The sequence below is a fragment of the Dreissena polymorpha genome, chromosome 1 (genome assembly GCF_020536995.1).
Source record: "Dreissena polymorpha isolate Duluth1 chromosome 1, UMN_Dpol_1.0, whole genome shotgun sequence".
In the NCBI taxonomy this organism is placed as follows: domain Eukaryota; kingdom Metazoa; phylum Mollusca; class Bivalvia; order Myida; family Dreissenidae; genus Dreissena; species Dreissena polymorpha.
Window position 1 is genome coordinate 85,412,522 of NC_068355.1, and position 26,857 is coordinate 85,439,378.

The window sequence follows — 26,857 nt, forward strand, 5'->3', positions numbered from 1 at the left end:
AATAAGTTTGGATTTTATTAAAGCGTGAGGAAGCGTTGTATATAGTGTCGAAAAATCATAAGTACTTACCTGCGACACCTTATATTTTTTATTTTCAATTTTATCAATAACTTCTAAGGTGTTTTTTATTGACCAAAATAGGTTAATATTACTATTTTCATAAACTTTATTACAAAATTTAGCTATATGATATCTAATAGCACTCAATGCAGATGTAAGATACACTGATAATTGTTTGGTGGTACAAGACACTGAATTAGCGATAAAACGACTTTTATATGGCGTCTTATGTAATTTAGGTATCCAGTAAAGTGATGGCAATTTCTTGTCAGTAATATTGACTATTACATTTAACTTTATGCATTGGGCAATATGGTCGGTAATAATTTCATTAGGTAGCTTATTGTACTCACAATATGATGTAGTTTGTGAAAGTTCTCGTGAAATAGTTTGAACATAAAACACTCGTCATATTATGATAACATTATTAGCAGCCTTATCAGCAGGAACTAAGTCGAATTTAGATTTTAAGTTTTCAAGCAATTTACAGAGATTTTGTTTATTAAATTTAGGTGAATGTGGTAGGGCCAAAGGATGTGTATCATAAAAACATATTTTATTCATGGCCATACTAAATATTTTTGTTTTCCAATCATTGAGTGCAGTAATTTCAGCATTTTCCTTCCTGCACCATTTAGTGCAATAATCATGTAAGGAAGTTACGATATTCTTAATGCAGTCATCAAAATCAACAGGAATAGGCAGTCTGTACTTAGGGCCTCTGCGTAGCAAATTTCTAAAGTTTTTATTTTGAATGAAATTAAGGTCCCCAGTAATAACATGTCCAACTGGACCATATATATATTTAGAACTAGTACAGTCACATAATGTAGGACAATTTCTTATTACATTTAAATCTGTGGAAATAGAATTATAATTAAAAACGATACTTCTTACAGGTTTACTATATTTGTAGCAAATAAGTGGTGATTCAGTATTGCGGAAATAAGGGGGAATTAACCGACGTACATTTTTATCATTGAATATTTTAGGAAGGTCAATTAAATCAAGACCTTTGTTACAAAACTCAATTTTGATACGATTTCTAGTTTTGTTAAGTACATTTTCAATAAAAGGTTTAAAGAAAAAGGTTCATAAAGAAAAAGATATCCTCGAATTGCGTAATTTCTACTTCTACTACTTCTACTTATTTACTTCCTACAGTCAATTGCTGACTTTGACAGGAAGGAGACTGTCTGGGGACAGCTAAATATTAAAAGTCACGTGTTAAATAACATGATAGCGAGTGATGTAAAATGATAAAAGTATAAAAGCAAGATACTGATATTTATTTCGAGACAGTTGCCAAGCCTGCAGTTAACTGACTGAGGCTGGTGCTGCTCTTAACATTGTATGGAAGGCCATTCCAATACCTGATTGTCATTGGGAAAAAAGAATTTTGGTGATATGTACTTCTAGAGAAGGGTACCAGGAAATTAAGATTTCTTGTTATTGTAAGGTGTACGTGGTCTACATGGATTAGATGATTTTCAATTTTATAGAGTAGTATCAAGGATTATTCTCTGTTCTAAAGTTTGCCAATTTAGTGCCTTTATCATCTGAGAAACGCTACTGGTGTCATGGTAGTCATTAAGCACATAACTGTCTGCTGACATTTGCTCTCTCTCTCTACTTGATAAGTTAAGATTTCTACCATGGGTGCCAAATTGAAGAACAGTATTCCAGATGCGGTTTAACATATGTTTTGTACGCTGTTTCTTTTATTTGTTTATTATTTGTTTTGACATTTCTCTTGATTAATGTTAGTGAATTAGTAGCTTTAGTTGATATGTTATTTATATGCGTTTTCCGTTTGAAATCATTGCTTATAGTTAGGCCAAGGCAGTTTGCTTCATGTGTTGTTTTTAGTTTTTTATTATGAATTTTATAAGGGAAATTAATTGTCTTTTTCTTTTTCGTTAATCGTATCACTTCACACTTTATCAGGATTAAATTCCATCAACCAGTTTTCTTCCCATTTTTCTAATCTATGTAAGTCATTTGGAAGAGTGTAACAATCATTTTCTTTATCTATAGTGAGGTAGACCACCGTGTCATCTGCAAAGAGTCGTGTCCTACTTTTTAAGGAATCTGGAAGGTCGTTAATATAGACAAGAAATAAACAGGGCCCCAGTACAGACCCTTAGGGTACACCTGACATGACCGGAGCTGAGATTGATTTATGACCTTCAACAACTTCAGTTTGTGTTCTATGTTTTAAGAAAGAAGTAATCCAGGAAGAAATATTGCTATTAACACCAAGTTTGAGAAGTTTGTATACTAGGAGGTTATGATCTACTTTATCGAAAGCTTTACTAAAATCCATTACAATTAGGTCAGTTTGTTTACCAGCTTCTGGGTTATTATAGATTTCTTGAGAGAAGGAGATTAATTGTGTTTCACAGCTATGTTTAGAACGGAATTCGTGTTGGAATAGGCTAAGAAGATCGTTAGTGTTCAAAATAATTCATGAGGTTTGATACAATGATGTGTTCCATTAACAAGTGAGGGAAATCGGCCGATAATTACTTGCTTTACACTTAGCACCATTTTTAAATATTGGGGCAACCTGTGCAGACCTCCAGTCTAGTGGGACTGAGCCATTGTCAAGTGATGCACAAAAGATTTTTGTCAAATATGGCGCTATTTCATGATGGAGTTCTTTCAAGAGACGAGGTGATATTTCGTCTGGGCCAGAGACCTTATTTGGATTTAAGTTTTTTTGCATTTTTTCTACACCAGACAGGAAAATGTTTATGTTATCCATTTTACTATAAGTAGTTGGATGAATTCCTGATTTTATAAGATTTATTTCAGTTTGGTGTCTAAGATTCATTGGTTTAGGGTTGGAGAATACAGATTCGAATTGTTTGTTGAGAATGTTAGCTTTACGTGTGGCATCAGTATACGTTATTCCATCACTTTTTAACGGGGCTATGCCACAGTTTTCATTTTGTTTATGTTTTTTGTATGAGAATTTTTTTTTGTTTTTTGTTGTTTTCAGCATCACCATGCAGTAAAAATGACAGATTCTAAGTATTCCGAGTAGTTTTTACGTATTTCTTTTTGTATTGATGCTTTAATTACGGTCAGTTTAGTTTTTAATTTTGGATAACTTTTATTGGTACGGGTAGTATTCTTTACTTTATTGTACAGTTTTTCACGTTTATGGATGAGTCTAATGGTATTTATGGAGAGTCAAGGGGGATCACTTTTTGGTTTAGTTTGTTTTGTTGGGATATATTTATTTGATAGAGTTTCTATGATGTCTTTAAACTGGAGCCAGAGTTCATTAGGATCTATATCAGACTGGCTTTTGAATTTGTGTTCAATTTTTTTATTTAAAAAAAAAGAATTGTTCCAAGTCTGCTTTACGAAAGAGTTTTACATTTCGTATTGGTTGGTAAGGACGTCCTATCGGCATATTTATCTCATGGAATACAATATCGTGGTCGGACGAGCCGAGGCCAGGCAGTGTCTTGGTAGAATGTATCTTACTTGGTTGGTTTGTTAAAAGTAAATCAAGAATGTTATTGCCTCTTGTTGGCATTTTTACCATTTGTTCAAGGTTAAAAATTGTCATGTTTTCTTGGAAAGCTTCATATATATTTTTGAATCTGCAATAATTGACTCATTGGACCAGTCAAAGCCTTGCATATTAAAATCGCCAAGGACCAAGATTATGCTATTTTGTGGGATCATTTTTATTGAGGACCCGAGATTATTGCGACTAATTTCATCATTTTCATGTGGTTTATAAAAGGATGATACATAGATAGAGTTCAGTCCTGTTATGCTGATTTTTGCCCATGTCATATAACAGTCAGTTTTGAGGTCGGGCTGTTCCTCGCAGATTAATCTTTTTGAAATGGCAAGAAGTACCCCGCCGCCTTTGCCTGACGTACGGTCATCACGAACCACCATATAGTTGGAGTCTGTTGGAAATATTTTCGACTTTAGAGTTCCAGGTTTTAGCCAGGTCTCAGTACAAGCGATAATGTCAGGCTGGTTTTTGTTGTATATTGTGTATTTGGTATGTGAATGTCAACACTAATGTGGAGGCGATATCACAAGATACACGAACTTCTATTCTTCAATTTTATTTTACATATTTACATGTTGCATATATGCGTATATACAGTTGCGTTGCGTTGCTGGATAGCTAGTATGCTGGGCTTATCGCCGGAGCGGGCTTTAGCGGGAACCCTTAACACGTGGTTGTTGTGATGTTCCGATAATACAACATTTCTCTCTTCATAAACAAAATGAAATTGAAATACGTGCATAATTCAAAATATAACAAGATAAAGACCTTGGACAGTGCTTTTGTATCACTTTTCCCGGATTCCAAATTTTACCCATCTGTATCCTAACAGGATCATTTACATAAAGTGGCGGGAGGGATCTGACCGAATTATCGTAGTTCTGCTTGCTTCTCGCTTGAGTGTTTTTTTAACACTGTTTGACCTTTCGGGAATTGATAACCTGTGGGGGGGCACAGTGCTTTGTTTGTAATCGGCAATACTGACTTAGTTCTGCGATTGAGTAACAGCTGTGCAGGGCTGTAGCCACAGTTGAGTGGTGTGTTTCGGTACTCTAGCAGTACGACATAGATATTCTGATTGCTATCCCTAGCCTTTTTCATAAGTTTTTTCGCGATGCCTACACTTCGCTTCCAGCTAAACGAGTATAACTGCGATGATGTAGCGATTCCACGATTTTGCAAATTCATCAAACTCAGTGCTAGAGAACTGAGGTCCATTGTCACTGTGCAGCAGGTTTGATGGATTACTTGGTGAAATTCCTGGATTTTATTGTTTAATTATCTACAATTTATATTGAGTATTGTTATTCTTTCAGTTTTTAACCAGGTTTTCCGAAGGAAAAAACTGGTTATTTGATTGGCGAATGCGGGCGGGATGGCTGGCTGGCTGGCGGGCTGACGGGCTGGCGGGCGGGCGGAACAAGCTTGTCCAGGCCATAACTATGTCGTTCATTGTCAGATTTTAAAATCATTTGGCACATTTGTTCACCATCATTGGACGGTGTGTCGCGCGAAATAATTACGTCGATATCTCCAAGGTCAAGGTCACACTTTGAGTTCAAAGGTCAAAAATGGCCATAAATGAGCTTGTCCTGGCCATAACTATGTCATTCATTGTGAGATTTTAAAATCATTTGGCACATTTGTTCACCATCATGGGACGGTGTGTCGCACGAAAGAATCATGTCAATATCTCCAATGTCAAGGTCGCCACGACTAAAAATAGATTTTTTTAAAAACAAACTTACAAAGGGAGTTAATTTTGTTTGTTCATTTCAAAAGTTCATTTTGAGTTTTCTCCCTTTATCAGATTTTTTTTCACAATGAAAACCTGGTTTTGTGACAATTTTGTCCCTTGTCTTGTTTTTGTTTGATTTAATATTACTTCTGTTATCAGATTTTTGTGCTGGTGTAGAAGTAGCTTGAGGTTTAAGTTTCTTCGCAGTTGGTGTTTCTATATTTAAGTTTGTGACACTGGCACTTAGCGATATTCCAGTTTCTTGATAGTTATTAAAATGCATTATATTCCTCTGCCATGCCGTTTGGTATTGGTAGAACTGACATAAAGCTTGTTTGGCTTTGACCATCATTCAGGAACCTATTGTGTATTATTATCTACAGATAAATAAATATTGAGAAATAATGTCCATGTTCCGAGTTCATTTGTTAAATAAGTATTCAGTTATTTTTTAATAAGGCACTTCTTCACCGTTTTGTCTTTGCGCTATTTGAGGAGAACAAGCTTCTGAGTATTCAGATGATAGTGCTATGGAAATTTAACATAACTTCCAGACAATTTTAGTCATTTTTTAGCAAGAAGTCTTCATATAGCATTAATCTTCGGAAATATCTTCATTTTTATAACAGATGTATGTGTTGTCTTGTTTAAAATAAAGATATAACTGTTTATGCCATTGGCTATACATTCGGATAGTATAGCTATTCGGATACATTTGCTTATCGTTTCATTGCATTAATTAACACGATTAATTGAGATTTTGAAGAATAATTGAACCACTCATGCTTTAAATTTTTTAACAATCATTTTGAATGGAAATTTATTTTGAAATGTATTATATTTTTTATGACTTGTTGGCTGCAAAAGCATATCGATGGTCCCAATTCAAAATGCCGAACTTACAAAAACACAAGTTTTCAAGAGACGTATTTTTGTTAAACATTTCTTGCACAAAATCAAATAAATATTATTTTTAACATTTTTAAAAGTGTCTCGTGATAGAGCATGTTCGTATGGAATTAATTTGACGTTAAGTTAATAAATCTGCTGTAAAATGTATCTTCGTCATTTAGACTTGCATTTATGTGATGTTTCGGCAAATTGGACAGCTAATTGTAATAGATATCGTTTCAATAGAATAAATTATTCCACTGTTTTCCATTAGATATAGCAAAGCAATGCGTGTTTTTCTGTTTTACACAGTTGCACAGAGGTGACAACCGCAATTCTTTATTTATATTGTGGCCTCAGCTTAGTAACTTGTGGGAACAACTTATAAAGTTGAGGGAACAACTTCATAAGTTGTGGCTTCAACTTAATAACTTGTGGAAACAACTTTTAAAATAACTTGTGGAAACAACTAAGTACGTTGTCCCCACAACTTATTAAGTTGAGACCTCAGCTTAGTAACTTGTGGCCACAACTTCCTTACTTGTTCCCAAAACTTATTAAGTTGAAGCCTCAACTTTGTAATTTGTTCATTTAACTTACTAAGTTATTCCTTCAACTTAATAACTTGCGGGAACAACTTTGCAAGTTGAGGCCTCAACTTAGAAACTTGTGGAGACAACTTCATAACTTGTTCCCACAACTTATTAGTTGTTGCCTCAACTAAATAACTTGTGGGACCTACTAAGTTGAGGCCACTACTTTAAGTTTAACCAATCAGATCGGCGTTTCATCTTTACCGTTTTATCACAATTAGTACCCCTTATACTACTAGGTGCTCGGGTTCGAGCGCCGGTCTGAGCACTATCCCTGTAAGCTATAGATCCCCGATTCGAACCCTGTCTGAGCACATGCCATGTAAGCCATGGATCCCAGATTTGAGACCCTATCTGAGCAATCGCCAAGTTAGCGACTGGGCTCAGGGTTCGAACGCTGGTGTGAAAACTAGCCACATAAGCGACGGATTCCGGTTTCGAATCCAGGCCTGATAGCTCCCTTTTTGAACGATGGGTCTTTGGGTTTTAGCCCCAGTCCAAGGACTTTCCCTGTAAGCGACTGGGACCCCAGTCTGAGCATTCGCACTCTACGTAACGGGTCCCGGTTTGGAGGCCCTGCCCGAGCACTCATCCTGTATGCTATGGGCCCCGGGCTAAAATCCCGGCTAAGTACTTACCATTTAAGCGAACGGACCCTGATCCAAGTCATAGTCTAAGCGCCGGACCCGAAAAATGCGGGATTTATAGTAACAGGGCTAGTGCTCAGACCGGCGCTCGAACCCGAACCCCATCGCTTGCAAGGCGAGCTCTTATTCCGGGACTCGAAACCAGGAAATGTTGCTTACGGAGCTAGTGCTCATTTCGGCAACCGGTCGCTTAGAAGGCGAGTGCTCAGTATGGTATGTTAGCGACGGCTGTTTGGTTCGAGTCCCTGTGTGAACCCGTAGCTTTCGGTGCGAGTGCTCAGACTGAGGTTCGCAAACGGGATCCTTCCCTTACTGGGCAAGTGGTAAGACACAGGCTTGAACCCGGGATCCATAGCTTTCAGGGCTAGTACTCAGACTGGGGCTCGAAGCCGGACCTGTCACTGTTGGTGCACCGAGGCTCGATCTAGAGACCCAAAGCTTTCAGGGCTAATGCTCCACCGTGATTCAAACCCAGGGACCGCCGAAAACTTAGGCATCTAGCTCTCCCCACGTAAATGATGGTTCCCGGGATCGAGCCCCGGTCAGAGCAATCACCCTTTGCAAGAAGGGTCCCGGGTTCGAATCCAAAATCCATGGACCATTCTCTATTATGAAGCGAGTGCTTCGGGACTCGAAACCGGGATCCGACGCTTACGTTGCTAGTTCTCAGACCAGGGATGGAATCCTGAACCCAGTCGCTAACAAGGCAAGTGCTCAAACAGGGGCTCAATCCTGGGATCCATAGCTTCGTCAATTTACCTTAAACATACATGGCTATATTGATACTTAAATAATATAATTAGCGCGCAAAATGCCGAAGTTACAATTTTTTGCAGCTTCGTCATTTTGACTTCATTCAATTGCGGTTCGTCATTACATCACATGACTTTTTTGAGCTGTTGCGATTGGTTAACTAGTTCGTTATTTTGGGGGTATATGCGCATTGATTTCCCGCTTTGCACAGTATCAAAATCGCGAAATGCCAAAAAATGTAGGTTCGGCATTTTGAATTGGGACCATCGATATAGTTGCAATAATTCAACTCTAAGCTTTATAGCCCAATGGGCTGCTTCGAGTTGCAATGCGCTCTCTCTTGTCCATGGGTGCAAAATGTTATTAAAAATGCAAGGGTTAAGGAAGACTGAAACTGAAAGAACTTATTAAAGTTTACCTATCTAAACCACAAACTCATCCAAATGGTACCATTAAAGAAAGAAATAATTGATTTTATTGAATTGGGTTTTGTTTTGTACGCTGTATCCACCATATTGAAAAATTGACCCAATATTGGTTAGGTCGCAGAACACCAATATTTTGCATGTCGGGTTATGTGCTCCAGCCTATAAAGTCGACAACGATGTGGTATTCGATACAGAATACACTGTTTCAAATTTAAACATAAACATGTCAGCAAGAAAAGTGTGTTGAAACATTTTTATAGGATGCATGCAAAGGATAACATCCATAGGTTGCCATTCAGTTCATTTAACATGTTTATGAAGTTTATTCATTATTTTCCTCAATTTGTCTCGAACAACGTCTGATTAGTGAAGCGCATGGATTCACTGCGCTGAAATGCACCCATGTTTATGAAGGGGTGCATATGGACTGCCAGAGCCGCCATAGCAAACTTATCAAAGGCTCTGGGAGTCCGTTTATATGGACTACAAAAGCATAATGATTGATCATTTGATGATCTCTTTGAAATCACTGTTATGTTTAGCATTCTAGATTGCAGTCTGATACTTATGCCAAACCAGATTGCACTCAAAAATTGCTAGAATTTTTTGTTTTACATAAAAACCAATTCACTTTGATAAATATAAAGTTTTTTTCTCACAAATGTAACAACATTTTTCTCAGAACCTATTTCACAGAAGAAAAGTTATACTTAGATATTGTCTAGAGAACATTAATTGAATTTTTAGATAATATCACAAAAATGGTTCCATTTTTAACTTTTCCCATTGTAATCAGCACCCTGTATCTTTTGTGATACTATATCTTTACCTTCAATAGCCTGCAGCAAAGCGTTAATTGTTAAGGTGTCTGGGCTTTTTGCCTCCATTAAAAAAATTGTTTTGAAACTCCATTTTTGGAGGACATTGAGCCGTAAAAAGAACTAAAGTAAAAAAAAATCCTGTGTAAAGTACTTTGAGTAACAGAATGGCTTGTCTTGATTTTTTAAATAAATCATTGTAGAACATTGCCAGCATTGTTTTTTTTAATATTAAGAAATGAGCAGCATGAATTGTTCTGTGAAGTTGAACAACAATAATATTATGTAATCTGAACTGTTCATGCCTCACTCTGACATTGCTTGAAAATACAATTCACAGATATACAGTGTACACATGCAAATTAATAATGATTCAAAAGATGTCTTAAAATGAGCATTAATTAATTTTTTTTTTCCAAGTGTAAAACTAGTCTATTTTAGTTTTTTGCTTTTTTTAAATATTTGTTTATTTTTCTAAAGCCAACACTTTAAATACCACTCAATCAGGGAAGCAAAAATGTGAAATCATGAATTCATCTACGCTCTATAAGCTGTAAGTAACTCCTACTAGTAGCGGTGTCAATTAAAGTTCAATGGAGTTTTTGTATGTGAATGTATAGTTGGGACCAATTTTGTTTAGGTTTAATTTTAGAAAGTCAATCATCAATCATTAAAACTACATTGATATTTGCAAAAAATCCCTTGGACTAAAGACAATTGGGCCAAGATAACATTCCTGTGTATATAAAAGGTTACTTCATACAAACTTAAGGTGGCATGTTGAACATTTGGAATTCAAACTCACTGATAAAAGCCAAATGGTGTAAAACAAAAGACTAAAACTCAAATAAAAGCACATTCTATAGAATTTGTAAGCAAACAAGGTAGGGACTCATAAATCTCCTAAAAACCTCTTAAAAAATATATAATTTAAAATTAGAAACCTGTTGAAACAGGTGTTTGCAAAAGAATACATTAGGGTGAAAAACTTGGTTCACATTGTTACAAATGAGGGGATTAGTACATTAGGTCTTAGAATATATCAGTAGAGTTTTTTAATGGTTACAGGCCATTTAAAATACTTTCAGATACAGATCCAGGCTGTCTTGCTATATAATGTCATATTCAGGTAAATTCTCTGTATTCCTTGAATTTGCAAATTGTGTTCTTCCATAATGAAACTTGCCACAAGTCTTTCTTTAAGTGAAATCATATTTGAGTTCAAAGATCGAAAATAGTTCTGGGAAACAAAAATTATTTTAAAACTTATTACAAATTGGCTAGATCAATGACATCTTTTTGATAAGATTTATGAACAGCTGCTGTATCACCTGTGTAAAAGGGGACCTTTGAAAATACATATAAAAATTAAATGACAAATAGAAGCCTTATTTTGACAATTTTAAAATTTGAAGTGCGCCACAATATATACCTGTACCGCCGCTCAACAAAGTTGTTAGGTGGGGATACTCTGTTCAAGTTGGCTTTCAGTTCATGAGTGTCATCATGCCATTGTGTTCCTTGTTAAGGTAGTGCACCTCTAATGATTTCCCGCGATTTCTTCGAAGGTTGAAGAGCCTACTATTAGGTGCCGTAGCCTAGTGGTTAAGGCGATAGACTAGAAATCTTTTGGGATATTCCTGCGCAGGTTCGAATCCTGCCGACGACGTATACTTTTTTGTGACGCGTTTTATTTATTTTCTAACGTAATTTGATTTAATATGGCATATAAGCTATATTTATTGTTAAATATGTTGCAATTTTTATGCACATTTTTCAATTATTAAAATTAAAACAACGTTATGGCGAAATTGGGTGATTTACTGTTGAAAATACGAACCATGCATGTTGCATTTTTATTTTTATTTCAAAAAGTAAACGGTAAATCTGTCTAGTTCTTGGTATTTTTGCTGTATATAGTGTTTCTATAAAAACTAAGTTTAAAATATGACTTAAATGATACTATTTTGAATTTTATGACACTTTGTTTTTAACCGACCCAATTTTTACTTGGCTGAAATCACTTACATTTCATGGTGCTCTTCCATAGATAAAAATTTGTAAAAAATAAATGTCTGTAAAAGAATACTTATTTCATCTTGTTTAAACTTTAAACACCTTTACAGCATCTGTACACACCAACTGCATGCCAAATTTTTGGAAATTTGAATGAATTATGGAACTTTTATATACCCCAGGGGTGAAAATAAACTGGACAAAAGCCGAGCGTGGGGGTGGTTTTGAAAAAATCGGTATATTTTTTTAAAAAGCATGGAAAGCCTACCTACAAATTTGCATGTAGTTCAGTGAAATGATGCTGATTAAGAAAATAATTAATTAGATTATATTTGGATATGTGCCCATTAGAGGTGCACTACCTTAATGAAATATTTGCAAACTTAATTGTGTCAATGTCCTTCTTAACAGGTTGATAGATATCATTGTGGGAAAAAACAGCAGGCTATAGACATAACTCTTCATTTCATGTTTTACAGTTTTTTACCTTTTTATGCGCCCGGATCGAATGATCGGGGGTATATTGTTTTTGGCCTGTCTGTCTGTCTGTCTGTCTGTCATCAAAACTTTAACCTAAAACTTTAACCTTGGTTAAAGTTTTGCGATAACTTTTGCAATATTGAAGATAGCAACTTGATACTTGGCATGCATGTGTATCTCATGGAGCTGCATATTTTGAGTGGTGAAAGGTCAAGGTCATTCTTCAAGGTCAAAGGTTAAATATATGGCTTCAAAACGGCACAATAGGGGGCATTGTGTTTCTGACAAACACATCTCTTGTTCTTTATAATGTCAATTTTGTATTGAGTATATTTCAAAAACAAAGAAAGGTATCAACTTGAAACTTCATAGGGAAGAGCCACAACTCTTGTTCCCTTATTTTTTGAGTGATTGCCCATTGCTATTTTTTTTCTAAATTTTGTCCTGAGCATATTTTAAATATTAAAAAAGACAGAGATTTCAATTAAATCCATGGTCTTGATGCAAGCATTAGGAAATGTTCTCACCTTTGACTCCTGCAAATAATATGCCTTGCATCATTTTGATTCAAATGTTACCATGCTTACTCCAACAAATATTGTTCATCACACATTTTGTTGTTTATGCATTTTATTTCACTTAAGCTTATGCAAAACAACATTTGCAGAATACAGTTGTATTTCAAATATCAAGAAACAACGTAACTCTTGGCTTAAGTTTTTTGACCCCTGAACATTTAATTTGATTCCTGAATGTCAAGCATGGGTTCATTCGACTCCTAGTTTTCAAAATCTATTAAAATCACAGATAGATGTCAAATTGATTCTTAATGTGTAAGAATGTGCAAAAGAACTATACATTATCTATTGTTCTCATATTTTAAGATTTATTGCCTTTTTGTTTATTAATTGAAATTGTGTATGGAGCATATCTTGAAACCTAAATGAGGTGTCAACTTGAAACTGTATAGGTAGGTCAATCTTATTGAGAGGATGAGAGAATAAGAACCATAAATATTGCTTAGCGCTTTGATTTGGTCAAATTTTGGGTCAAATTCAGCTCCATTCTCAATCGTAAAAAGTAAATATTTTCCCCAAATGTTAATGACTTCCATAAATTCCCAATTAAGGGATAAAGTTTGTTTAAAACACTTTAATGCTCAATTCAATAGTGTTTGAGGGGCCAGGCCTTTTCCTGGCATATCAATGGGTCAGTTAAATGGACTCATTCCCAAAATGAAATAGTAGTCAGTCCTAATTAAAAAATCTTAATTTCAAAAAAGAAGAAATATTTTTTTTAGAAAGAAGTGTCTTATGATTATTACATGTCTCAAATTTATTTACATCTAAAAAAGTATATAACCATAATTTATTATATAATTTTGATCTTCTGATTTGAATCATTATAAAGAGTTACACTAAAGTAGTTTTTCCCAAATCAGTGAACTTGTTTGCGCCAACAAAATCCTAATCCTCAAATTGCGCTTTTTCCCCAAAATGGCTTGGAAAAGGCCTGGGGCAATCTAAAGCTGAATCTTGTTGAACTTGTTTCACACATAAGAAGCCCTGCTAAAGGAATTAAACTATATATTTAGCAGTATGGGAACTTGCTCACCTCAATATTTTGGTTTCGATGTTTTTGATATTATGCCAATGTTTTACATCACTTTTATCAGGTGTGTCATGTTACTCAAAACATATTGCTGCTGTGCTGATGAAACTTATTAATATCATTCTGCTCATATTCATCTGTTTTGTTACAGCCATGGACCCATCCTTGCATCAGGCCCTCAAGACTGGTATAGCACCGCTGCATGAGTACTTTCTACAGGGGAGCATCTTGGATGCCTCTAAGGAGTACCTCATCCACAGACTGAGGGGGCTGTGTGACCATGCAGACAGTCAGCCAGAGCAGTTCAATGATCACGAGATGGTGTTCATGCTGAGTAGGGCTTTTCCTTCCTCTCATATGTTTCCTTATATCGATCCATCACTGTCTTAGGAGATATTTTTGAACCAAGTTTTGGTTGTTGCGGAAATGACAAATAGTTTAAAGCTCCAAGGCATTCAAATTATAATACAACAATCATTTTCCAAGTGGTCACAGTGGGCTGATAAACCTTATCCTTCAATTACTGGAAAAAAAACTTTGTCTACAAAAAATTAATACTTGTTTATAAGCTCACCTGAGCACAACCTTTGTGATCACCTTTTGTCCATCGTGCGTCGTCCGTCGTGTGCCGTCAACCTTTGCCTTGTTAACTCTCTAGAGGCCACATTTATTGTCCAATCTTTATAAAATTTGGTCAAAGATTGATCTCAATCATATCTTGGATGAGTTCGAAAATGTTTACTTTTGCTTGAAAAACATGGCTGTCAAGGGGCAGGGCATTTTTCCTTATATGGCTATATATAGCTATAGTAAAATCTAGAGACCCAGAGCTCTAGATAAGATGCGTATCTGCGTATTTACGCATTGAAAAATTGAAAAAAACGCTTTAAAAATCGGCCCATGTACGTAGCATTACGCAATACAAATCTCGGTACGTATTTATAATCGATTATAGTGCGTAAACGGTTTAACCAATAATCCAGTTTAGTGTAAGTTAACCTTAGTTAGTAAGTCAATCAAAAAAACAACTTGTAATCAAAATTAGAATGGCGGCCCATCGTGTTGTAGGTTCGAAAAAGGGTCGTTTCAAGCGAACATTGGCTCCTGCAGGAACTAACAGTATGTTACAATATGTCAATAGGGATAACTCGTATGATTCTTCTAGGATTGTAAAAATAATTCTAGGCGATTTGATTATCACAGCGGTTGAAAAGTCGGAAAAAAACAACAAACATCATGTTGGTGACAAAGTGTCGGACAAAACCATCACATCATGGAAAGAAAATTATCACTGGTTATTAATAAATAAACAAGGCCCAGAAATAAGACTCACGTGTAAAACTTGCACTGATAATAAGGTGCAAAGTATCTGGGCAAATGAAGGTTCAACAAACATTCAAAGAAACAGCATTGAAAGACACAACAAGTCCAATGAGCATCAAACTGCCGAGAAAGAAATGGCAAATGCAGTCAATGAATATTCTGACAACTCAGAAGATGAAAAGGAACCTGAGGTAACAGTAGATGATGCAGATATTAAATTATTTCGGACAGTGTATTATGCTGCTATTGAAGAACTCCCTTCTGTAAAAGTTAACAGCTTGCTTGATTTGCAGAAAATAAATGGTTGTAGAATGTTGTATCAAAACTTGAGTTGGGTTACAATTTCAGACATTCAGAAGTGTATCTGCACTGTTATAAGGTGAGATACTGTGTCAGAGATTTCTGAATCAGAGTTTTATGCGATTATGATTGATGAAAGCACAGACATCACGGTAAAGAAACATCTATCTATATGCATTAGATATGTGAAAAATGGGGTGACAATTACTAAATTCTTAGGAAATGTTGAATTATCAGATGGAAAGGCCCACTCTATTGTTGCCTGCTTAGTTGAATACCTGAACAGACAACATCTGGACACTTCAAGAATTGTTTCCTTAGCAACAGATGGAGCCTCTGTGATGATGGGTAAGCATACTGGTGTAGGTGTGCAATTGAAATCTAAGTATGTTCCGTTTGTGGTACAGACACACTGCATGGCTCATCGCTTAAATTTCTCGGTATCAGATGCAATCAAGAAAGAAGAAAAACTTGTAACATTCAGAGCGAAAATCAGTGCACTGTATGCTTTTATGAGTAGATCTAGCAATCGCACAATTAAGTTAAAACAAATGCAAAAGGTACTTGATGAACCAGAGATAATATTAAAGGAACCTCACAGCATTAGATGGCTTGGGCTACAAAGTGCAATTGAAGCTGTGTACGTCAGTTACAACTCAGTCTGTGCTACTCTATCTTGCTTTGCTGCCGAAGGCAATGCAGTTGCAAATGGCCTGCTAAAATATTTCATCAAGTACAAAACTGTACTTATGGTAGCTTTCATGTTGGACGTTCATGAAGAACTAGGAATCCTGAGTAAAAGGCTCCAAGAACAGTCTCTTCAGTTCAGTGAAACAGAATCTCATGTAGACGGGTTTTTGGGTAAACTTCAGTATTTAAATGTCAATGATGGACAGAGATTGAAAGAAATGAAAGAATGCATTAAAATAGGGACAGAGGAAGATGGTACAACATGTGCATCATTGAATGGTGAAGATATCTTGACTTACAAGGCAATTTTGATCATGCATTTGCCAAGTTAAGAGAAAAATATGTGGCATGTTTGGAAAAGAACATTAAACATCGGTTAAGAAAGGGTGACAGTGAGGTGTTCAGGAACTTAAGCCTTGTCCTGAATCCACAAATAGTCAACAGTTCCGAATCAAGTGAGTGTGTAGCTGCTTTGGAGACTTTGAGTGAGTTGTATGGTGAAGATAAGGAGGTCACCGTTGTTAGGGGAGATTTACAAACTGGCACTGAAGAAGAGAAAACGAAGATAAGCAAGTTACTAGACAAAAACAAGTTGCTTGATGAATGGCCAAGATTGAATGGGATGATAATGGGTTGCTACAAGGATCTTTCAACAAAGGCACTCTGCCATAGAGTTATCCAGATTCATGAGAGCACCGGGTTACCCGAGTTTGCCAAGCTGTGCAAGATAGGCCTGTGTATGGTAGTTACCAGTGTGGAATGTGAAAGAAGTTTCAGCACACAAAACAGACTGATAAATAAGTTTCGAAGCTCTCTAAAAGAAGAGAATCTTGACCTGCTGATTGCCATGAACATGTAACAGGTCCCTGTGGGATCATATGACCCATCTAATGCAGTACTGGTCTGGCTGAAAGATAAAAAGAGGAGAAAGAAAAGATTGTTTCAGGGGTATAAGCCCCGGGCCAAGAAAGTGAAGACAAGTTCAGATGAGTGACTATGAAAAGAACAAGTTCAAGTTATTACGTTTTAGATGTTTTAAGTTAACCTACATACACCACGGGCAGTGTGACTTTATTTTCAATTGCACAAGCAGTGCCATAACTTAGTTTAATTGTACTACATGAACCAATCAAGACAGAGATACAACTCATGTAAGTTGTCTGTTCATATCATTTAAAATTTATTATGTTTGCATAAATTAATAACAACTAATAAATATATTTCTAGATAAAACACATCATGTACTATGTCAGTTTTCTATGGAAAACGTAAATACCCCTCAATATTCCTAAATACCCTTTATGGCTGAAACTAAGGAGTAAAATACCCTTTAACAATAATATCAGGGGGTAAAATACCCTTTATACTCAATCCTTATCTAGAGCTCTGTAGAGACCACATTAATTTTCAAGTCTTCATGAAACTTGGTCAGAAGATTCATCCCAATAATATCTTGGACAAGTTCGAAAATGAAGCCGGTTGGTTGAAAAACATGGCCGCCAGGGGGCGGGGCATTTTTCCTTATATGGCTATAGTAAACCTTGTTAACACTCTAGAGGCCACATTAATTTGATCAGAAGATTTGTCCCAATAATATTTTGTTATCTCAGGTGAGCGACTTTGGGCCTTTCAGGCCCTCTTGTTCCTATTATGGCTATAGTAAAATCTTGTTAACACTCTAGAGGCCACATTTATTGTCTGATCTTCATGAAACTTGGTCAGAAGATTCATCATCCCAAAAATAAAATGATGCTGGTTGGTTTAAAAACATGGCCGCAAGGGGGCGGGGCATTTTTCCTTATATTGCTAAGTAAAATCTTGTTAACACTGTAGAGGCAACATTTATTTTCCGATCTTCATGAAACTTGCTCAGAAGATTTGTCCCAATGATATCTTGGATGAGTTAAAAAATGGTAACCTTTGCTTGAAAAACATGGCTTCCAAGGGGCGGGGCATTTGTCCTTATATGGCTGTAGTAAAATCTTGTTAACACTCATGAGGCCACATTTATTGTCCAATCTTTATGAAACTTGGTCAGAAGATTCATCCCAATAATATCTTGGATGAGTTCGAAAATGATGCTGGTTGGTTTAAAAACATGGCCGCCAGGGGGCGAAGCATTTTTCCTTATATGGCTATAGTAAAACCTTGTTAACACTCTAGAGGACACATTTATTTTCCGATCTTCATGAAACTTGGTCAGAAGATTTGTCCCAATGAATCTTGGATGAGTTCAAAAATGGTAACCTTTGCTTAAAAAAACATGGCTGCCAAGGGGCGGGGCATTTTTCCTTATATGGCTATAGTAAAATCTTTTTAACACTCATGAGGCCACATTTATTGTCCAATCTTCATGAAACTTGGTCAGAAGATTCATCCCAATAATATCTTGGAAGAGTTAAAAAATAATGCCGGTTGGTTGAAAAACATGGCCGCCAGGGGGCGGGGCATTTTTCCTTATATGACTATAGTAAAATCTTGTTAACACTCTAGAGGCCACATTTATTTTCCGATCTTCATGAAACTTGGTCAGAAGATTTGTCCCAATGATATCTTGGATGAGTTCGAAAATTGTTTTGGTTTCTTTAAAAACATGGCCATCAGGGGGCGGGGCATTTTTCCTAATAAGGCTATATATGGCTTTTGTAAAACCTTGTGTCGTGAATATTATATGAGATTTTAGACGTAACGTTGATTGGCGGTTGCCGCGAATTAGCGCGTTATTATTATTATTTATTTGACGTCATATAGATTTGTATTGTTTTTGACGGGCAGTTGAATTAAAGGATCGAACCTGAACAGTCGTGTTTTGCATATCAACTCAAAGTACACCATTATAACTTCGTGAAATTGGTGCCGTGAACAAACAGTAAAATGCCGACGACAATAGAGAAGTTACAAGGCCAGCGGCTAGGTTTGAAAAATATTATTGACCGTTTCGTCAGTAAAATAGAAGAAACGAGCGATGAAGACGATGACATTCAGTTTCAAACGCTTATCGAGAAATAAGAAGAAAAAGTGGCATGTCTGCTAGTCCACAATGATAAAATTCTCTCGCTCACCGACGCCGACGCTGCGCCAGAGGAGATGGTCGAGGCAGAAGAGTATACCTTCGATGTAGAGGTCAAACTACGAAGATACAAGCAGCGTCTACAGCGGCCTAACATTGGCATCACAGACGCCGCCGATTTATTATCGCATGCGTCCGGTTCCGGTAGTCAGCAGGCATCCGCTCCACTACCACCAAACAACCAACGCAGGGTGAACACCAATTCGTCAAACAACAGCGGCCAGTCAGCGCCCGAGATAAGTACATCTAGTATTCATAAATTGCCAAAATTAACACTTCCACAATTTGACGGTGATATATTACAATGGCAATCGTTCTGGGATTCATTCGAATCGTCAATCCATTGCAATGTCAACTTGACTGATGTGCAGAAATTCAATTATTTGAAAGCACAGTTGGAGGGTACAGCCGCCATGACTATTGAAGGATTTGCACTCACGAATGCAAATTACACGCGCGCAGTCGAATTGTTACGTGAAAGGTATGGTCAACATTGCAAAATTGTTCATGCAACCATGCAAGCGTTATTGAAATTGCCATCACCAACTTCCACAGTCGCGAGTTTGAGAGGGTTTTACGACCGCATGGAAACGTATATCCGGGGTCTTGAGTCGCTAGGACAACATCAAGATATGTACGGTAGCCTATTGGTGCCAGTTGTATTGGAAAAATTGCCGATGGATATACGTAAAAATCTCGCCCGCGTAAACGAGAATAATGACTGGTTTTTGCAAGATCTGCGACGAGCGATTAACAAGGAAATCAACATTCTCGAGATCGGCACCGGAAGTTCCTATGCGTTGCCGGAAGTTAGCGACTACAACTCAACATCATTGTTCCATGCAAGTGCGAATGGTAAGAAGACTTCATACACTCCTAGCAACAAGTTTGGCAAAAGGAATACGCAAAATTATTCTAGAACATGTGCATTTTGTGATAAGTTGTGAATGTAAAAACTTTCCTGACACTGCTGCCCGAATGAATGTTGTGAAACAGAAACAGCTTTGTTTTAACTGCTTGGGTAAACACCGAATCACAGAATGCAAGTCAAACGGACGCTGTCAAAACTGCCACCGAAAGCATCACACTTCTATCTGTAAGGAGCTACAAAGAAAACCGGAAGTTGAATCGCCGCAACCGGAAGCCGCCGTATTCTTCTCGTCTACAAAGAGGTCGAACGCAGACGTTATATTAAAGACCGCCATTGCCCCTGTTTCGTCGTCTCACACTACAACGGATGCCGCCATATTAGTCGACGAAGGCGCACAGCGATCCTTTATCACCAGAAAGCTTGCTGACGATCTTCAACTAGAGAGTGATGGAATAGAAACACTTAGCCTGACGGGATTCGGAGGAAGTAATATCAGAAGTTTACAGCAACTAGAACGCACGACAGTGTACATAGTTTCAAAGAGAAAGAAGATACCTGTTAGTGTACTCATCGTCCCCACTATTGCGGCTCCCATCAGATGCGGATATCTTAGATCGACTGCGGAACTTCCATACCTGCAGGGATTGAAGTTGGCTCATTCCGTTACAGGTGACACGTTATTTGACATTTCATTACTCGTTGGAGCTGACCACTATTGGGATATTGTCGAAGATCATGTTGTTCAAGGGAACGGGCCGACCGCCATCAAGTCTAAGATTGGTTATTTACTGTCCGGTCCGATGCCCTCCACGTCTCATGCGTCAGCTGATAAGCACATCTTGAACGTACTTGCATCGCGCGCCCCAGAACACAGCATATTCGAACGTTTCTGGAGTCTTGAGAACATGGGTATCTCACCTTGTGAACCTGACCAGAAGTCTGTCGAGTACCTACAGCAATACCAAGCGACAGCTATTGAGTACGACAACGAAAGGTACCATGCCAAACTACCATGGAAGCAAGACCACCCTGCTCTACCAACAAACCACAACATTGCCTTGAAGAGAACTGTTGGGGCTATTCAAAGGTTGCGCAATGAACCGGAAGTGCCTCGGGCACATGGTGACATCATAGCAGAGCAGGAAAGACGTGGCTTCATCGAGCGGGTACCACTTGGTCAAGAGTCAGCTGAACAAGTGCACTACATCCCTCATCACCCAGTGGAAAAAGAATTATCAACGACACCCATACGCATCGTCTACGATTGTAGCTGCAGTCAGTCACGTGATTCACCAAGCTTGAACGACTGCCTGAAATCAACGCCACCGGCATTGAACGAGCTTACGTCGATTCTTACAATCGTCACAGAAATCGAGGCTGTACTTAACGATCGGCCATTGACGTATGCATTAACAGATCTAAACGACCCCGCGCATATCACGCCGTCGCAGCTGTTATACGGTCGCCGAGTTACAACGCTGCCACACGATGACGTCACATTCGATGCCGGGAATACTGTCGCTGCAGCCGATCATGCTACATTTAACCGCATGGCAAGGCGACGTGAGCTGCTCATACAACAGTTATACAGACGCTGGAAGACTGAATACCTTACGTCACTCCGCGAGCACCACCGGGTGTCTGGTTCCAACACGCAGACGATCAACACCGGGGACGTGGTGCAGATCCATGATGATGGCCCGAGATGTCGATGGAAACTTGCCGTGGTCGTCGATGTTGTTGCCGAAAGGGACGGGCATGTTTGCGAGGCGAAAGCGCGAATCAGTTACGGATTGTATACCATAAGGCCAATAGCGAAACTTTATCCACCGGAAGTGATAAGTGCCAATAAAAACTGATGGACAATCATGATATTGTTGTGATGGACTGTTTTTAAATATTTAAGCATTTTGTTAATATGATTATCGTATTCGTATACTAATGTGAAAACTCTGTTTTATCATTTTGCGGCCCCCAGTATGTCGTGAATTTTATATGAGATTTTAGACGTAACGTTGATTGGCGGTTGCCGCGAATTAGCGCGTTATTATTATTATTTATTTGACGTCATATAGATTTGTATTGTTGTTGACGGGCAGTTGAATTAAAGGATCGAACCTGAACAGTCGTGTTTTGCATATCAACTCAAAGTACACCATTATAACTTCGTGAAACCTTGTTTACACTCTAGAGACCACATTTATTGTCCAATCTTTATAAAATTGGGTCAGAAGATTTGTCTTATTGATATCTTGGATGAGTTCGAAAATGATTACGTTTGTTTGAAAAACATGGCTGCCAAGAGGCGGGGCATTTTCCTTATATGGCTATAGTAAAAATCTTGATATCTTGGACAAGTTCAAAAATGGTACTGGTTGCTTTAAAAACATGGCCACCAGGGGTCGGGGCATTTTTTCTTATATGGCTATATATTGCTTTAGTAAAACCTAATGTTAACACTCTAGAGGCCACATTTATAGTCCGATCTTCATGAAAATCGGTCAGAAGATTCATCCCAAAAATATCTTGGACGAGTTCAAAAATGATACTGGTTGGTTGAAAAACATGGCCACCACGGGGGGCGGGGCATTTTTTCCTTAAATGGCTATAGTAAAACATTGTTAACACTCTAGAGGTCACATTTATTTTCCAATCATCATGAAACTTGGTCAGAAGATTTGTCCAAATGATATCTTGGATGTATTCGAAAATGGTTTTGGTTGCTTTAAATACATGGCCACCAGGGGCGGGGCATTTTTCCTTATATGGCTATAGTAAAACCTTGTTAACACTCTAGAGGCCAAACTTATTGTCCAATCTTCATGAAATTGAGTCAGAAAATTGGTCTCAATGATATTATGGATGAGCTCGAAAATAATTATGTTTGCTTGAAAAACATGGCTTCCAAGGGGCGGTACATTTTTCCTTATATGGCTTTAGTAAAATCTTTTTAACACTCTATGAGCCGCATTTACTGTCCGATCTTCATGAAACTTGGTCAGAAGATTCATTCGAATAATATCTTGGTCAAGTTAAAAATGATGCCGGTTGGTTGAAAAACATGGCCGCTAGGGGGCGGGGCATTTTTCCTTATATGGCTATAATAAAACCTTGTAAACACTCTAGAGGCCACATTTATTGTCCAATCTTCATGAAATATGGTCAGAAGATTTGTCTTATTGATATCATGGATGAGTTCGAAAATGGTTAGGTTTGCCTGAAAAACATGGCTGCCAAGGGGTGGGGCATTTTTCCTTATATGGCGATATACATGTATATGGCTATAGTAAAATCTTGTTAACACTCTAGAGGCCACATTTATGGTCCGATCATCATGAAACTCGGTCAGAAGATTCATCCCAATGATATCTTGGAAGAGTTAAAAAATGATGCCGATTGTTGAAAAACATGGCTGTCAGGGGTTGGGTCATTTTTCCATATATGGCTATAGTAAAACCTTGTTTACACTCTAGAGACCACATTTATTTTCCGATATTCATGAAACTTGGTAAGATTTGTCCCAATTATGAATAATATCTTGTTATCTCAGGTGAGCGAATTTGGGCCTTTCAGGCCCTCTTGTTTAATGCTTAAATTGGATTTGGGATAAGTAGATACATAAATGAGAGCAAGAATAATCATAATTAGAGGGGTTATATTGTCTTACTGGATGCGGTTGGTCGGTCTGTATAGACCAATTGGTTTCCGATCAATAACTTATCAACAGATTGACCAATTGGCTCGATGCTTTCCATGTGTATTGGCATTTTCCAGTAGATGACCCCTATTGAAATTGGGGTCACTATAATGTTAAAGGTCAAGGTCACTGTCACACTCAAAGTGAAAAGTGTAACCTATACATAACTTGTGAATGGATTGACCAATTGGCTTGATACTTCTCATCTGCATTGGCCTTTGCCAGTAGATGAGCCCTATTGAAATTGGGGTCAATAGGTCAAAAATTAAGGTTACTGTCACACTAAGAGTGACAATTGTGTCTGTTCAATAACTTGTGAACAGAGGGACACATTGGCTTGATACTCCCCATGTGAATTGGCATTGGATAGTAGATGGCCCCTATTGAAATTGGGGTCACCAGGTCAAAAGTCAAGGTTACTGTCACACTAAGAGTGAAAATTGTGTCTGTTCAGTGTTCAATAACTGTTTCCGATCAAAAACTCGTCAACAAAGTGACAGATTCGCTTGATGCATCACGTGTGAATTGGCCTTGGACAGTAGATGACCCCTATTGAAATTGGGGTCACTAGTCTAGAGGTCAAGGTCACTGTGACATAAAGTGTGAAAATTTGGTTTATTGCTGTGTCAAGGCCCTGTTTGGCGGGGAGGTGGAGGGGGGGCATCTGTCTTCGACGGCCATCAGTGGGTAGTTTGGTATTTCCATGCATCTAGACGTCTTATCCCCTCTTAATTTCATATTCACTATTCCAAGCAACCTCATAATGCATCTGGCATATCCCATACCTCTTACCTACTTGGTTTGGAGGTTCCTATCAGATTTGTTGAGGGTTTAGTTGATGCCGTTAGGTAATTAATTTCCACACAAACATAAGCTTTGGTGTGATATATTGTTCCCAGAAAAAAGCTTTAAAATACCGTCTTCATACCGCCATTAACAAAATAACCCAGGATCTAATACAGTTTGATGTATTTAACACTGTTTGAGTCAAGTTGCACAATATAGTGATATCAGTTTTCATATTTTCATGACATCATTTGATGTTTAATGTTGTTTTCAGCCATTTTCTAATGTTAACATTTTAAATGAAGACCGAAAAAACAAAAAAATGATGGAATATCAGTACATTGAAAACCAGGCATGTGTTGAATACAGCAAAGCTTGTTTGCTCACAAAGGAAACCTGAACCTGCAGCTTATGCTGAAATGTTTAGTTTTGCTAAGCCTCGCATTATTAACTTAACTGTAATATACACTTAGTATTATCTAAGTAATTGGACTTGTTACTCATGGACAGGTAGGAATTACTTGGTTCCCATCTTGTCAAGAACTGTTTCTGCATGATCGTGTTGGCTCTCAAACTGATTGTTTCAGAAGGCGGTCAACAGCAGGCGCCATTCACAGTCCATCTACGACACTCGTTACTTGCTCCAGAGTGCTGGTAGGTACCGTACTTTATCAGAGCTGTTTTCTGAAATCAGTTTTCAAAGGTTTATACATGTTTTCATGGGTGGAGTTTAAAGGAGCCTTTTCACAGATTTTGGCATTTTTTATGCCCCCCACTATAGTAGTGGGGGACATATTGTTTTTGCCCTGTCTGTTGGTTGGTTGGTCTGTTTGCGCCAACTTTAACATTTTGCAATAATTTTTGCTATATTGAATATAGCAACTTGATATTTGGCATGCATGTGTATCTCATGGAGCTGCACATTTTGAGTGTAAATGGTCAAGGTCAAGGTCATCCTTCAAGGTCAGAGGTCAAATATATGTGGTCCAAATCGCTTATTTTATGAATACTTTTGCAATATTGAAGATAGCAACTTGATATTTGGCATGCATGTGTATCTCATGGAGCTGCACATTTTGAATGGTGAAAGGTCAAGGTAACTTCATCCTTCAAGGTCAGAGGTCAAATATATGTGGCCCAAATCGCTTATTTTATGAATACTTTTGCAATATTGAAGATAGCAACTTGATATTTGGCATGCATGTGTATCTCATGGAGCTGCACATTTTGAGTGGTAAAAGGTCAAGGTCAAGGTCATCCTTAAAGGTCAGAGGTCAAATATATGTGGTCCAAATCACTTATTTTATGAATACTTTTGCAATATTGAAGATAGCAACTTGATATTTGGCATGCATGTGTATCTCATGGAGCTGCACATTTTGAGTGGTGAAAGGTCAAGGTCACTTCATCCTTTAAGGTCTGAGGTCAAATATATGTGGCCCAAATCGCTTATTTTATGAATACTTTTGCAATATTGAAGACAGCAACTTCATATTTGGCATGCATGTGTATCTCATGGAGCTGCACATTTTTAGTGGTGAAAGGTCAAGGTCACTTCATCCTTCAAGGTCAGAGGTCAAATATATGTGGCCCAAATCGCTTATTTTATGAATACTTTTGCAATATTGAAGATAGCAACTTGATATTTGGCATGCATGTGTATCTCATGGAGCTGCACATTTTGAGTGGTAAAAGGTCAAGGTCAAGGTCATCCTTCAAGGTCAGAGGTCAAATATATGTGGTCCAAATCGCTTATTTTATGAATACTTTTGCAATATTGAAGATAGCAACTTGATATTTGGCATGCATGTGTATCTCATGGAGCTGCACATTTTGAGTGGTGAAAGGTCAAGGTCACTTCATCCTTCAAGGTCAGAGGTCAAATATATGTGGCCCAAATCGCTTATTTTATGAATACTTTTGCAATATTGAAGATAGCAACTTGATATTTGGCATGCATGTGTATCTCATGGAGCTGCACATTTTGAGTGGTGAAAGGTCAAGGTCAACGTCATCCTTTAAGGTCAAATATATGGGTCAAAATTGCTCATGTAATGTCACATCTGCAATATTGAAGCTAGCAATTTTATATTTGAAATGCATGTGTATCTCATGGAGCTGCACATTTTGAGTGGTGAAGGGTCAAGGTCATCCTTCAAGGTCAAACGTCGTATAGGGGGACATTGTGTTTCACAAACACATCTTGTTGAATTTTGTCATTAAATGCTTTATATTGATAAATATAAGCATTGCATCTAAAAAGCTCCAGTAAAAAAACAAAAAACAAAACAAGAAAAACATCCCTAAGACCAGCCATCTGTGCTCATACAATGAGTGATGTTTTTAAGACTACATAAGAAATCCTCGCAGGGTCACAAAATATAACGACAACAACAGAACTCTCCAACTTTTTCAATCGTTTTGTGTTGCAATGCTTTATAATTTGTTCGGGTTTTAAATCGTCAAAAGATGCATATAATAGATATTTTAGAGCATCGTAAATGTTCAGTATTACTGTTTCTCACAAGTATCATAACTAGA

General features: G+C 37.5%; 1 protein-coding gene across 3 annotated transcripts in view; it reads left to right on the plus strand.

The window, feature by feature from the left end:
* The first annotated feature begins 2,289 nt into the window (after window positions 1–2,289).
* The window catches only part of LOC127838781 (mediator of RNA polymerase II transcription subunit 18-like), a 35,097-nt gene continuing 10,529 nt past the window's right edge, over window positions 2,290–26,857 (plus strand). The window contains exons 1-3 of one of the 3 annotated variants that reach the window (XM_052366773.1): window positions 2,290–2,347; window positions 13,731–13,913; window positions 24,904–24,970. In XM_052366773.1, the coding sequence (XP_052222733.1) occupies window positions 13,733–13,913; window positions 24,904–24,970 (248 nt within the window). In that variant the 5' untranslated portion in view covers window positions 2,290–2,347; window positions 13,731–13,732. Of the gene's footprint in view, window positions 2,348–5,828; window positions 5,974–13,730; window positions 13,914–24,903; window positions 24,971–26,857 lie in introns of those variants that run through there. The other 2 variants (XM_052366790.1, XM_052366780.1) reach the window with 2 other exon arrangements.